At 44.7% G+C, this 15,723-nt stretch overlaps 1 protein-coding gene across 2 annotated transcripts in view; it reads left to right on the top strand.

Annotated features, from left to right (window-relative positions):
- LOC111949352 (transmembrane protein 255B-like) overlaps positions 1–14,748 on the top strand; it is a 34,245-nt gene extending 19,497 nt beyond the window's left edge. Inside the window, exons 7-9 of one of the 2 annotated variants that reach the window (XM_070434059.1) lie at positions 6,761–6,920; positions 13,234–13,350; positions 14,280–14,748. In XM_070434059.1, coding sequence (XP_070290160.1) covers positions 6,761–6,920; positions 13,234–13,248 — 175 coding nt within the window. In that variant the 3' untranslated portion in view covers positions 13,249–13,350; positions 14,280–14,748. Of the gene's footprint in view, positions 1–6,760; positions 6,993–13,233; positions 13,351–14,279 lie in introns of those variants that run through there. The other variant, XM_023966448.3, reaches the window with a different exon arrangement.
- Positions 14,749–15,723: the final 975 nt, after the last annotated feature.

Consider the following 15,723-nt stretch of genomic DNA (forward strand, 5'->3'; position numbering starts at 1 on the left):
ACTCTCCTGTACTTGCAGACCTCTTGATAAGAAATCAAGCCTGGGCCAAGGCTAGACAAACTGTCTCATTAGCTGATTGTCAGCTATTTAGGCAATTGAGAAATAAGTGCACTACCTCGGTTAAACAGGCCAAATCAAACTACTTCCTTAGCGCTATGACAGACTGTTAGTGATCCCTCTAATTCCTCTACTTCCCCGCCTAAGCAAGTAGTTTTAGACTCCTGCAAAAATGACAAAAATCAGCATTTTCTCAGCTGCTTTCCTATTTGAAAGAAATGGTGGTCATTTTTTATTTAACTTTAGTATCAGGACATTTTGCAAAAGTGTGGAAAGCAGCTTTTGTGCTACCTCTCCATAAGGGCGGAGATAGTAGTGATCTTCATAATTATCGACCCATTTCCAGGCTCCCTTGTCTACTAGAATCATTGGTCAATAAACAGAGACGTTATTTTCTATCTGTAAATTGTACTATAATGTTAATCAATCCAGATTCAGACCTAAACATAGCACCACTACGGCTACCATGCTTGTTGTAAATCATATTGCAATTGCCTTAGATGATAGAAAGAATTGTGCTGACAGACTTGTCAAAAGCTTTTGATACTGAATCAAATCAAATGTTATTGTTCACATACACATATTTAGCAGATGTTATTGCGGGTGTAGCGAAATGCTTGTGTTCCTAGCTCCAACAGTGCAGTAGTATCTAACAATTCACAACAATACACATCTAAATGTAAAAMAATGGAATTAAGAAATATATAAATATTAGGARGAGCAATATCGGAGTGACATTGACTAAAATAAAATACAGTATATACATATGCGATGAGTAAAGCATTATGTAAACATGATTAAAGTGATTAGTATTCCATTATTAAAGTGGCCAGTGATTCCATGTCTATGTATATAGGGCAGCAGCCTCTAAGGTGCATGGTTGTGTAACCGGGTGGTAGCCGGCTAGTGATGGCTATTTAACAGTCTGATGGCCTTGAGATAGAAGCTGTTTTTCAGTCTCTCGGTCCCAGCTTTGATGCACCTCTACTGACCTCGCCTTCTGGATGATAGTGGGGTGAACAGGCCATGGCTCGGGCGGTTGATTGCCTTGATGATCTTTTTGGCCTTCCTGTGACATCGGCTGCTGTAGGTGTCCTGGAGGGCAGGCAGTGTGCCCCCGGTGACGCGTTGGGCAGACCACACCACCCTCTGGAGAGCCCTGCGGTTGCGGGCGGTGCACTTGTCGTACCAGGCGGTGATACAACCCGACAGGATGCTCTCAATTGTGCATTTGGAAAGGTTTCTGAGGGTCTTAGGGGCAAAGCCAAATTTCTTAAGCACCCGAGGTTGAAGAGGCGCTGTTGCGCCTTCACCACACTGTCTGTGTGGGTGGACCAATTCAGATTGTCAGTGATGTGTATGCCGAGGAACTTGAAGCTTTCCACCTTCTCCACTGCAGTCCTGTCAATGTGGATAGGGGCGTGCTCCCTCTGCTGTTTCCTGAAGTCCACGATCAGCTCCTTTGTTTTGTTGACGTTGAGTGAGAGGTTATTTTCCTGGCACCGCTCTCCCAGGGCCCTCACCTCCTCCCTGTAGGCTGTCTCGTCATTGTTGGTAATCGGGCCTAGTACGGTTGTGTCATCTACAGAACTTGATGGTTGAGTTGGACGCATGCGTGGCCATGCAGTCATGGGTGAACAGGGAGTACAGGAGGGGACTGAGCACGCACCCTTGTGGGGCCCCTGTGTTGAGGATCAGCGAAGTGGAGGTGTTGTTTCCTACCTTCACCACCTGGGGGCAGCCTGTCAAAGTCCAGGACCCAGTTTCACAGGGCGGGGTTCAGACCCAGAGCCCCGAGCTTAATGATGAGCTTGAAGGGTACTAGGGGCGGCAGGTAGCCTAGTGGTTAGAGCGTTGGACTAGTAACCGAAAGGTTGCAAMGTTTAGCTGACAAGCTAAAAATCTGTCGTTCTGAACAAGGCAGTTAACCCACTGTTCCTAGGCCGTCATTGAAAATAAGAATTTGTTCTCAACGGACTTGCCTAGTAAAATTTTTAAAAAATGGTGCTGAAGCTATAGTCAATGAACAGCATTCTGACGTACAGTTGGAAGTTTACATACACCTTAGCCAACTAAATTTAAACTCAGTTTTTCACAATTCCTGACATTTAATCCTAGTAAAAATTCCCTGTCTTAGGTCAGTTAGGATCACCACTTTATTTTAAGACTGTGAAATGTCAGAATAATAGCAGAGAGAATTATTTCTTTCATCACATTCCCAGTGGATCAGAAGTTAACATACACTCAATTAGTATTTGGTAGCATTGCCTTTAAATTGTTTAACTTGGGTCAAACGTTTCGGGTAGCCTTCCACAAGCGTCCCACAATAATTTGGGTGAATTTTGGCCTATTCCTCCTGACAGAGCTGGTGRAACTGGTTTGTAGGCCTCCTTGCTCGCACACACTTTTTCAGTTCTGCCCACAAATGTTCTATAGGATTGAGGTCAGGGCTTTGTGATGGCCACTCCAATACCTTGACTTTGTTGTCCTTAAGCCATTTTGCCACAACTTTGGAAGTCTTTGGGGTCATTGTTCATTTGGAAGACCCATTTGCGACCAAGCTTTAACTTCCAGACTGTCTTGAGATGTTGCTTCAATTTATCCACATAATTTTCCTTATGTTATCTATTTTGTGAAGTGCATCAGTCCCTCCTGCAGCAAAGCACCTCCACAACATGATGCTGCCACCCCCATGCTTCACGGTTGGGATGGTGTTCTTCTGCTTGCAAGCATCCCGCTTTTTTCTCCAAACATAACGATTGTCATTATCGCCAAACAGTTCTATTTTTGTTTCATCAGACCAGAGGATATTTCTCKAAAAAGTACGATCTTGTCCCCATGTGCAGTTGCAAACCGCAGTTTGGCTTTTTTATGGCGGTTTTGAAGCAGTGGCTTCTTCATTGTCGATATAGGACTCATTTTACTGTGGATACTTTTGTACCTGTTTCCTCCAGCATCTTCACAAGGTTGTTTGCTGTTCTGGGATTGATTTGCACTTTTTGCACCAAAATGCGTTCATCTCCAGGAGACAGAACGCATCTCCTTCCTGACTGGTATGATGGCTGCATGGTCCCATGGTGTTTATCATTGCTCCCAAGGATGAACCAGACTTGTAGAGGTCTACAATTTGTTTTCTGAGGTCTTGGCTGATTTCTTTTGATTTTCCCATGATGTCAAGCAAAGAGGCACTGAGTTTGAAGGTAGGCCTTGGAATACATCCACAGGTACACCTCCAATTGACTCAAATGATTTCAATTAGCCTATCAGAAGCTTCTAAAGCCATGACATCATTTTCTGGAATTTCCCAAGCTGTTTAAAGGCACAGTCAACTTAGTGTATGTGAACTTCTGACCTACTGGAATCGTGATTAATTGAAATAATCTGTCTGTAAACAATTGTTGGAAAAATTACTTGTCATGCACAAATTAGATGTCCTAACCGACTTGCCAAAACTATAGTTTGTTAACAAGAAATTCGTTTTAATGACTCCAACCTAAGTGTATGTAAACTTCAGACTTCAACTGTATGTAGGTATTCCTCAAATTGAAGTGAGTCTAAGGTGTAAGGTAGAGGTGATATGATCCTTAACTTGCCTCTCAAAGCACTTCATGATGACAGAAGTGAGTGCTACGGGGCATTTGTCATTTAGTTTAGTTACCTTTGCTTTCTTGGGTACAGGATCAATGGTGGACATCTTGAAGCAAGTGGAGAGACTAGGATAGGGAGAGATTGAATATGTCCGTAAACACTCCAGCCAGCTGTTCTGCGCATGCTCTGAGGACATGGCTAGGGATGCCATCTGGGCCAGCAGCCTTGCGAGGGTTAACACACTTAAATGTTTTACTCACGTCAGCCATGGAGAACGAGAGCCCACAGTCCTTGGGAGCGGGCCACGTCGGTATCCTCCTTAGCTAGTCTGGGAGCAAGATGTTGGGGTCCGTGACGTGGCTGGTTTTCCCTTTGTAATCCGTGATTGTCTGTAGACCTTGCCACATGTCTCGTGTCTGAGCCGTTGAATTGCGACTCCACATTATCTCTGTACTGACGTTGTGCCTGTTTGATTGCCTTACGGAGGGAATAACCACACTGTTTGTATTCAACCATATTCCCAGTCCCCTTGCCATAGTTAAATGCAGTGGTTCACGCTTTCAGTTTTGCGCAAAACAATTCCGGTCAGACCAGCGTTGAATAGACCTTAGCACGTGTACTTCCTGTTTGAGTTTCTGCCTATAGGATGGGAGGAGCAAAATGGAGTCGTGACCTGATTTTCCGAAGGGAGGGCTTGCGGGGGAGGGCCTTGTAGGCATATCAAAGGTGAGTCGCAGTGGTCTAGTGTTTTCTCTAAGCGAGTACTACAGTCAATGTGTTGACAGAACTTCGGAAGTGTTTTCCTCAACTTTTTATTTGTTAAAATCCCCAGCTACAATAAATGCTTCCCCAGGATATGTGGTTTCCAGTTTGCATAAAGTCTAGTGTAGTTCCTTGAGGGCCAMTGTGGTATTGGCTTGAGGGATAATATACACGGTTGTGACTATAACCGAAGAGAATTCTCTTGGGAGGTAATACAGTCGGCATTTGATTGTGAGGTATTCTAGATTGAGGGGAACAAAAGGACTTGAGTTTCTGTATGTTATCACAATCACACCATGAGTAGTTAATCATGAAACACATGGCCTCCCGAGTGGCGCAGTGGTCTAAGGCACTGCATCGCAGTGTTAGCTGTGCCACTAGAGATCCTGGTTCGAGTCCAGGCTCTGTTGCAGCCGGCCACGACCGGGAGACCCATGGGGTGGCACACAATTGGCCCAGCTTTGCTCGGGTTAGGGGAGGGTTTAGCCGGCAGGGATGTTCTTGTCCCATCGTGGGCCAGGCGCAATGCACGCTGACACGGTCGCCAGGTGTACGGTGTTTGTTCCGACACATTGGTGCGGCTGGCTTCCGGGTTAAGTGAGCAGTGCGGCTTGGCTGGGTTGTGTTTTGGAGGATGCACAGCTCTCGACTTTCACCTCTCCCGAGTCCGTTGCAGCGATGGGACAAGACTGTAACTACCAATTAGATACCATGAAATTGGGGAGAAAAAGTGGTAAAAAATAATAATATTAAATCATGAAACACACACCACGTCTTTCTTCTTCCCGGAGAGTTCTTTATCCCTGTCTGCGCAATGAACTGAGAACCCAGCTGGCTGTATGGACGGGGACAGTATATCCCGGGAGAGCCATGATTCTGTGGAACAGAGTATGTTACAGTCCCTGATGTCTCTCTGGAAGTAGATCCTCGCCCTGTGCTTGTCTAAGTTATTGTCCAGAGACTGAACATTAGCGAGGAATATACTCAGAAGCGGTGTATGGTGTGCATGCCTCCTGAGTCAGACTAGAAGTCCACTCCAAATACCTTTTCTCCGCTGGTGGCATCTTGGAGCGGCCTCTGGGATAATTTCAATTGCCCTGGGGTGTACAAACAAAGGATCCAATTCGGGAAAGTCGTATTGCTGGTGAGTTACCGCAGATTTGATATCCAAAAGTTATTTCTGGCTGTATGTAATAACACAAATGTTCTGGGCTAATAATGTAAGAAATAACACACACAAAAAAAAAATACTGCAAAGTTGCTTAGGAGCTAGAAGCAGAGCTGCCATGTCTGTCGGTGCCATCTGAAGACCATGTTATATCCTGTTGAATAAGCTATCCTCAATAGGGTTGGGTACTGATGCTTGCCGATGGTTTCATAATTATCTCAATGAACTCAGGCCATCAAGGTAGATGGGGTCAAATCGGATATCCTTGAGTTACATAAAGGAGGTTCGAAACTCGGCCTACTACTGTTTACAATCTATATAAATAACATTGGTAATGCTGAGAAGAAAAAAAATCTATATTTGTGTGCAGATGATGCAGTGTTGTATTTCATTGCGCCATCGGTTGGCCAAGTCTTTTCATATTTGAAGTCTGATTTTCAAGCTACTACACAAATATAGCGAGTTTTCTTGTGTTTATCACTCATGCACTCATGCAGAAACTTCCTATGCACCTATCATCATTCATTAAATTTAGACTTACAAATGAACATACCTGGCCTCAGGCTTGAATAACACTGGAAGCCCCTTTGGTCTCCACAGAGTTGGGTAAAGCTGCTTTTAGTCTCTTTGCGCCATTTATGTGGAACAACTTCAGAGCTCTCTTAAATGAGATGTTCTAGTCTCTTGGTCAGTTCAGAGTAATGACCGGAGACCTCTATGTTGATAAATGTGTCTGTTTTCTTAATATATTTTGTATATTGTATGTTTTTGATGTGTTTATTCAGGACTCATCTGTAAAAGAGACCCCAGTCTCAGTATTACTTCCCTGTCAAAATAAAGGTTAAAGCCTGGTTCATGTCTTGGATTCTTCCTAGGTTCCTGCCTTTCTAGGGAGTTTTTCCTAGCCACCGTGCTTCTACATCTGCATTGCTTGCTGCTTGGGGTTTTAGGCTGGGTTTCTGTATAGCACTTTGTGTAATCTGCTGATGTAAAAAGGGCTTCATAAATACATTTGATTGGTCTGAAAGAACTCCTGGGCCTGCCCAACTCATATCATACTACCTTAATAGTATAGCTTTATAAAGTAGCCTAATGTTATTCTATGAATGGCATATTAATAGCATAACTAGAATAATATTGTTATAGGTTTGGTTGTTAGTGACGTTCTATTGTCCTGTCTTGTAGTGGGGGCTACATAAACAACTACTATGAGTTTGTGGGTGTGCGGAGCTGCGGTGATGTGCTGTCCCTGTATGGATTAATCTGGGTGCTGACCAGCCTCAACCTGGTGGCCTTCTTCCTGGGTATCCTTACCACTGCCGTGCTGGGAAGCATCAAGGACAAGGTGAGAGACACAGGCTGCGGCAAAAACTACACGCTAATGTACTTGTGCAATACTTAAAGGTTTGTGGTGTATAATCAGGAGTCTTGAGCAGTACTTGCAGTTCAATCATATCCAGGTCTTATTCCATATTGTATTAAACTTAGGGAAAGGGATTGTGAAAAAGAATCTAAATCAAGGTGGCATTCTCTTGCCCTGCAGGGCTGCTCTCCTCCCCATGCCAAACATTCTTCTCAGTAGACCACAGGTCTGTGGCAACGGCTCCTTATGAGCGATGTTGGGTGCGGGGCATAACCCGCCTTTAGTGGCGCTCTCCACTGCTGTGGTGCTGAAGCGTCATTCCTCTCCACTGTCCGTGGTTCTGGAATACTTTGGTACGTTATTTATATAGGCTCATTCTCAGAGCTCACAGGTTAACATTGCCTCAATTCAATTTGTAGCTCTGAAGAACTGAGCTGTAGCGCGATATGAATTGTTAGATACTACTGCACTGTTGGAGCTAAGAACACAAGCATTTCACTACACCTGCAATAACATCTGCTAAAGATGTGCATGTGACCAATAAAATTTGATTTGATTGAAATTTAAAGATAATTTTRGATTGAGCCAACATATGCAGTGTTTACCTTGAATGCAGTCTCTGCGAACGTGAGAACATTGCCTTTAAATTTCTATTGCACTGTAGTGCAGATCTTCAGTGCTACGGATTGACTCAAGGTCATACTGTTCTTCATTATAGGGACATTTTAGGGAATTTAAACTCGAAATTCAAAGTTTCTCCGATGTTTTCAGGTTGTGTAGATCCAGCTATGTGCCTCCCTAAATGAATGTAATAGATAAGAAAAACAAATCTGGAAGTTACATGGAGCTTATGTTTTCCATTTGATATAGCTGAATCTACAAAAGAAGACCTGGGACATGGACTTGTCCCAATAGAAGACGTCTGAGATCTGAAAACATAACTCACTTTAAGTACACTATACGTATTTGACGCCCTATTCCCCATATATTGCACAACTTTTGACCCGAGCGATGAAGGATCTAGAGTATGGGTTTCTAAAGCCTCTTGCCGCTCAGATCCCTTTAGCGGGATCATTTTCGTCTACATCCGTTAAATTGCAGAGCGCCAAATTCAAATTAAATTACTAAAAATATTTAATTTTCATGAAATCACAAGTGCAATACACCAAAACACAGTTTAACTTGTTGTTAATCCAACCGGCGTGTCAGATTTCAAAAAGGCTTTACGGTGAAAGCAAACCATGCGATTATGTGAGGACAGCTCTCAGCAGACAACATTACAAACAGCTAGCAGCAAAGTAGATTGGTCACGAAAGTCAGAAAAGCAATAAAATGAATCACTTACCTTTGATGATCTTCGTATGTTTCACGAGACTCCCAGTTACACAATAAATGTTTGTTTTGTTCGATAAAGATTCTCTTTATCTCCTTACTTATTTATTCTCTCTTTGCCTCCTTTGAATTCCATGCTGTCACAGTTACCAGCCCTTTCAAGCTTAACATCCTTATCATTTATCGCCCTCCAGGTTCCCTTGGAGAGTTCATCAATGAGCTTGACGCCCTGATAAGTTCCTTTCCTGAGGATGGCTCACCTCTCACAGTTCTGGGTGACTTTAACCTCCCCACGTCTACTTTTGACTCATTCCTCTCTGCCTCCTTCTTTCCACTCCTCTCCTCTTTTTGACCTCACCTCTCACTTCCCCCCCTACTCCACAAGGCAGGCAATACGCTTGAACCTCATCTTTACTAGATGCTGTTCTTCCACTTTCTCATTGCAACTCCCCTCCAAGTCTCCGACCACTACCTTGTATCCTTTTCCCTCTCGCTCTCATCCAACACTTCCCACCTGCCCCTACTCGGATGGTATCGCGCCGTCCCAACCTTCGCTCTCTCTCCCCGCTACTCTCCTCCTCTTCCATCCTATCATCTCTTCCCTCTGCTCAAACCTTCTCCAACCTATTCCTGATTCTGCCTCCTAACCCTCCTCTCCTCCCTTTCTGCATCCTTTGACCTCTCTATGTCCCCTATCCTCCAGGCCGGCTCGGTCCTCCCCTCCTGTCCGTGGCTCGACGACTCATTGCGAGCTCACAGAACAGGGCTCCGGGCAGCCGAGCGGAAATGGAGGAAAACTCGCCTCCCTGCGGACCTGGCATCCTTTCACTCCTCCTCTCTACATTCTCCTCTTCTGTCTCTGCTGCTAAAGCCAATTTCTACCACTCTAAATTCCAAGCATCTGCCTCTAACCTAGGAAAGCTCTTTGCCACCTTCTCCTCCTCCTGAATCTCCTCCTCCCCCTCCTCCCTCTCTGCTGATGACTTCGTCAAACCATTTTGAAAAGAAGGTCGACGACATCCGATCCTCGTTTGCTAAGTCAAACGACACAGCTGGTTCTGCTCACACTGCCCTACCCTGTGCTTTGACCTCTTTCTCCCTCTCTCTCCAGATGAAATCTTGCGTCTTGTGACGGCCGGCCGCCCAACAACCTGCCCGCTTGACCCTATCCCCTCCTCTCTTCTCCAGACCCATTTCCGGAGACCTTCTCCCTTACCTCACCTCGCTCATCAACTCATCCTTGACCGCTGGCTACGTCCCTTCCGTCTTCAAGAGAGCGAGAGTTGCACCCCTTCTGAAAAAACCTACACTCGATCCTCCGATGTCAACAACTACAGACCAGTATCCCTTCTTTCTTTCTCTCTAAAACTCTTGAACGTGCCGTCCTTGCCCAGCTCTCCTGCTATCTCTCTCAGAATGACCTTCTTGATCCAAATCAGTCAGGTTTCAAGACTAGTCATTCAACTGAGACTGCTCTTCTCTGTGTCACGGAGGCGCTCCGCACTGTTAAAGCTAACTCTCTCTCCTCTGCTCTCATCCTTCTAGACTATCGGCTGCCTTTGATACTGTGAACCATCAGATCCTCCTCTCCACCCTCTCCGAGCTGGGCATCTCCGGCGCGGCCCACGCTTGGATTGCGTCCTACTGACAGGTCGCTCCTACCAGGTGGCGTGGCGAGAATCTGTCTCCGCACCACGTGCTCTCCCACTGGTGTCCCCCAGGGCTCTGTTCTAGGCCCTCTCTATTCTCGCTATACACCAAGTCACTTGGCTCTGTCATATCCTCACATGGTCTCTCCTATCATTGCTATGCAGACGACACACAATTAATCTTCTCCTTTCCCCCTCTGATAACCAGGTGGTGAATCGCATCTCTGCATGTCTGGCAGACATATCAGTGTGGATGACGGATCACCACTCAAGCTGAACTCGGCAAGACGGAGCTGCTCTTCCTCCGGGGAAGGACTGCCCGTTCCATGATCTCGCCATCACGGTTGACAACTCCATTGTGTCCTCCTCCCAGAGTGCTAAGAACCTTGGCGTGATCCTGGACAACACCTGTCGTTCTCAAACTAACATCAAGGCGGTGACCCGTTCCTGTAGGTTCATGCTCTACAACATTCGCAGAGTACGACCCTGCCTCACGCGGAAAGCGGCGAGGTCCTAATCCAGGCACTTGTCATCTCCGTCTGGATTACTGCAACTCGCTGTGGCTGGGCTCCTGCCTGTGCCATTAAACCCTACAACTCATCCAGAACGCCGCAGCCCGTCTGGTGTTCAACTTTCCCAAGTTCTCTCACGTCACCCGCTCCTCCCTCTCTCCACTGGCTTCCAGTTGAAGCTCGCATCCGCTTACAAGACCATGGTGCTTGCCTACGGAGCTGTGAGGGGAACGGCACCTCCGTACCTTCAGGCTCTGATCAGGCCCTACACCCAAACAAGGGCACTGCGTTCATCACCTCTGGCCTGCTCGCCTCCCTACTCTGAGGAAGTACAGTTCCCGTTCAGCCCAGTCAAAACTGTTCGCTGCTCTGGCACCCAATGGTGGAACAAACTCCCTCACGACGCCAGGTCAGCGGAGTCAATCACCACCTTCCGGAGACACCTGAAACCCCACCTCTTTTAAGGAATACCTAGGATAGGATAAAGTAATCCTTCTAACCCCCCCCCCCCCTTAAAAGAGTTAGATGCACTATTGTAAAGTGGTGTTCCACTGGATATCATAAGGTGAATGCACCAATTTGTAAGTCGCTCTGGATAAGAGCGTCTGCTAAATGACTTAAATGTAAATGTTTATATATTATTAATATCCAAACCTCCATTTGGTTGGTGCGTTTTGTTCAGTAATCCACAGGCTCGTGCGACACGACGGGCAGACAAATTCCAAATAGTATCCGTAAAGTTCGTAGAAACATGTCAAATGTTTTTTATAATCAATCCTCAGGTTGTTTTTACAATAAATAATCGATAATATTTCAACCGGACGGTAGCCTTTTCAATAGAAGAGAGAAAGAAAAGGTCTCGCTCCCGGCGCGCGCGCATGCACAAATCTGTGGACATCTGGCTATCCACTGACGCGATGTGATCATTCTCGCTAATTTTTTCAGAATAAAAGCCTGAAACTGTCTAAAGACTGTTCACACCTTGTGGAGGCCATAGGGAAAGGAATCTGGTTGATATCCTTTAAATGGAGGATAGGCTTGCAATGGAAAAGTAGTTTCAGAAAAATAGCACTTCCTGGATGGATTTTCCTCAGGTTTTCGCCTGCCATATCAGTTCTGTTATACTCCAGACAATATTTTGACAGTTTTTGGAAACTTTAGAGTGTCTTCTATCCTAATCTGCCAATTATATGATATTCTAGCTTCTGGGCCTGAGAAATAGGCAGTTTTACCTTTGGGCATGTTTTTCATCCAAACATCAAAATACTGCCCCTAGCCTAAAGAGGTTTCTTTAAGTGCTTGGAGGCGAATCACATAACTGTTACTTGATTGCACCTATAATGCTATTAATGAGACCGACTGGTGTTTATACAGTAGAGTACAGTGAGTCCATACAAGGTGTTCCGTATCTAGCTGTGTTCCAGAGGAGTGGAGGTGAAGCCTCTGTTGACAAACACAGCAAGAGATAGGAGTTGTGGAGAGTAGCAGAGGTATCAAATTCCAGGCAATTTCCCAGATGATATATCATGATGACTCCTATGGACATATGGTGTCAAGATGAAAACAACAGTGAGCCGGTAGTGGTGTGGGCAGGTAGGGGTGTGGGCAGGTAGTAGTGTGGGCCCGGGGAGCGGTTAAACTTTGAGTCTTTCTTCTGTATCATTGTTTTTCTGCTATAAAATCGTGCAAATCTGCCAGTGTTTGTTTTTAGCCTGCCTGGAGTGCAGGGTTGATTGTTTTGGAATATTTTATTGTTCCATTAAGCCAGGCAAGCTCAATCAAGCACAGATCAAGTATTTACAATTATTTCAAATCGTTTTTGAACCAGGTCTGTCTGCTATATATCCGAGCAAAGCTTGAAGGGGTGGATGGTTGCTAGGTAAGGCATATTCATACTTTCCAGATCAAAACAAAATAGAAAAATGTATATTAGTTACCCAGCAATCCAGATTCTAAATGTCACGACTCACTAAAGAGGAGAGATATCTCTCTGGCGATCATCCTACATTGAATGTCCCCAGGAGAAACAGAATAGTTAACCGTTCCTGATTGAATTAGGGATGTGTGGAGAGGAGCTAGCGGGGAGAGAGAAGGGGCATATGTTCTGTGTTGCAGCACGATAGAGCTGGGAGACACAGCAGGGCATAGCCCAGGAAGACAACACATCAACGTCAGAGATAGTTGTTTGTTTTAAAAAATCTGAGATCCCCAGGATCCCCCACCCCTTCCTGTCTTATCCAAATACCATGGCATCGCTATAATTCTCTCTCCCCACCACTCTGGTTGATGAACAGCGTGGTCAGTGTGCGTGAACAAGCAGTTTGGTATGTGGGGGGGGGGGGGGGGGGGGGGTTGCACGGCTAGATATCGCTGGTGATGGGACGGATGTGGTCAGAGTTGGATGTGTGTTCATCCATGTGGCAGACCGCTGACGTGATCACATTGGGCCACATGGTCCCTCTCAGGCCAGGCCTGGGATTTGCCCTCTTCTGGGAAAGAGAGTGAGGAAGCCTATTGACTTGAGATCACACGTATTAGGGCTGAATAGTTGCCTACCAGAAATGCGTTGAATTTATGAGGTTGTTGCTCACGCCATCTTCATCTCCCAAACAATCCAAGTAAATTTTTTGGCAGATGAAAGCTGAATTATTTTTATTGACATAATTTTAGATATCTAGCACAAGCCTTATTGTGTGTGTATTTTGTGATCACATTTTGTTTCATAATACACACAAGAGGATCACAACACACTCATTACTTGTAAGAATGAACAATAAACCAACATGTGCGTGTCTTTTACAGAGGAGCACTCAGTGACCCTGTCGTCATCGCATTTCTCCGAGGGGGGATTTCGCTGCTCCCCAACTGCCCCCTGCTGATGGACAACACCAACCACAGGACACAAAACACCTCTACCCGGTCAGTCTCTCACACACTCACTTGTCTCTACCCGGTCAGCTCTCTCACACACATTTGTCCGTCACCTCAACCATCACTTGTCTCTACCCGGTCAGTCTCTCACACACTCACTTGTCTCTACCCGGTCAGTCTCTCACACACTCACTACCGCCTTAACGGCAGCCAAAAATGGAGCCCACACAAGGTTTTCCCAGGACGCCAAATATGTATTTCAAAAACAACCTCTGTTTCGGTCTTGGGCCTAAGAAGTCCTGTTATTGGTCTAGTAAAACTAAAGGAGAAAGAAAGGGGTGAAATACTGTACATTGGATGGAAACTCACAGATGTTCTGTGAGGACTCCCTCTGCCATCCCATATTGCCCTGCCGCCCTCTCGTAATCTGCCCACCTTACCCTCTGTATTAAAACAACTATTTAACTACTGGCTGCTAGAAAGACAGAGCACCAAGTAGCCCTATTAGATCATYCCAGGTGTATGCCTCAGCAGACAAAACAAGAACGGCCTCCAACCAATAAACCCCCAGAGAAAAATAACTTGTCTGAGAAACATTAGGCCTACCTCCATTTGGAATCTATTTTATTTGGAAACTTTTTAAAACTTTTATTTGCTTATCCACTCAAGTAAGTGATGTTCAAAGTCTGCTATTTGTAATTATTCCCAAGTAGAGTGTAGTTACAAATGGAACAATATTGTTTTCCGCTCAGCTGAATCAAACTAAGCTTTGTTTGTTTTGTGTTTGTGTTTATTTGGGATCTATTACGTTTACGTGGTTATCCACTCAAACTGGTTGTAGTTTTCAATTCAAAGTCTGTTGTTTGTAACTATTCTTTACCTGGAAGTAGATTAGTTATAATTGGAACAAATTAGCAAATTGTGAATACTGTTTAGCTGAATCCAACTAACCTTAGTGTTTTTGTTCTGCCTTTCAGAGAGCCTCCCAATACTTTGCCCCAGCAGCGGGGACGGAGTTCCCCCAGAGTGATTCGTCAGTACCCCCCGTCCAGACCCCAACCCCTCTCTATAACCTGCTGCCCTACAAGCCAGAGCTTTTCTGTCTGAATTAACCTCCCTACTCCAGCGTTCCATTACCAACTTGTCATACTACGGCCAGGAGTTTCCTCCAGACTCTCCTGGCCCTAGAAGTCACATGACATCTAGGGGGATTAGTATTTTGGAGTTTGTTTTGTAAGAGTTATGTATGGTGTACATGAAATGTAAATATTTTGAGCAATTTCGATTGATTTGCCCAAAAAATGTATGGCTTATGACGTGCTTCTACTATCTAGGAAAAAGGTTAATTATTTAAGACCTTTTTTTGAAATGTACAATTTGACAAAATACATAAACTCAAACTTAAACTCAACTGTATCTGCTAATAAAGTAATATTGGCAAAGTCACTTTTTTCTGATCAAATTGACTTACTGTTTTTGGTTGTGCCAAGCTGCCCACACACACACTCGTATTCAATAGAGATGTTGCCTGCCTGTCCTCCTCATTGCCTTAACATTGTTTACCATTGGTCTCACTAGTAATCTACCCCAGGATAATTTCGTTTGGGCCCAAAACTCATTAAGTAATAAGAAATGTGTTATTTCTTTGAACTCAATAAGCATAGATAGAGGGGGATGTGTCCGAAAATATCGAGCCCCTTGCCAGACAATGCATACCTCAAACTTCTGTGTTTTTTTCTTCCTTTTATAAAACATGTTCGCAATGTTCTTCCCCTGGTTACAGAAACACAAGGGTACAGAGCTGAGACAATTCCCCAACATCATCTAAGATGTCTCCTCTGACTGACAGAGCTCCTCACACACACTTTTTGTTTTAAGGAGCGAAGACAAATTCACAAAACCTTCCACTCGTGAGGGCTAAAAACCAATAAACCCAAAAGTAATTTGCTTGCACAATTGTGGAAATGTACAAGACAGAAGATGGTGTAATTATCTGGAGTTTCTTTCCAAGTAAAACACCAGATTCAACAAAAACTCACCAGGGGTCAAAGAGTTTCACAGGACAAAAATAGACCACAAGAACACTGGCTTAGTCTCTTTCTCAGGCAACTGTGAAAATCTGGGTTCAAATACTTTGCACGTTTGCTTTAGCCTGTCTCGAGGGCCAGATCGGCAGGCTTTGCACCTTTTGCGACGGTTCAATTGCGCTAGGCAAGCTCAATCGAGCTCAGCTAAAGCATTTTAAATGATTTAAAATGGCATTTGAATCCAAGTCTGCAACTGTATATGAGAGCTTCTGTCTGGTGAGATGATGAACTCCTTGTTRTTTAGTGTTCATGTCAATGATGATTCTAGAGTAACTGTTCTAAGGCTCTTCTGTCTTAAGTTATTTTCATAGGAAGTATAACGTAATACACAGAG

The sequence above is a fragment of the Salvelinus sp. IW2-2015 genome, linkage group LG22 (genome assembly GCF_002910315.2).
Source record: "Salvelinus sp. IW2-2015 linkage group LG22, ASM291031v2, whole genome shotgun sequence".
Lineage (NCBI taxonomy): Eukaryota > Metazoa > Chordata > Actinopteri > Salmoniformes > Salmonidae > Salvelinus > Salvelinus sp. IW2-2015.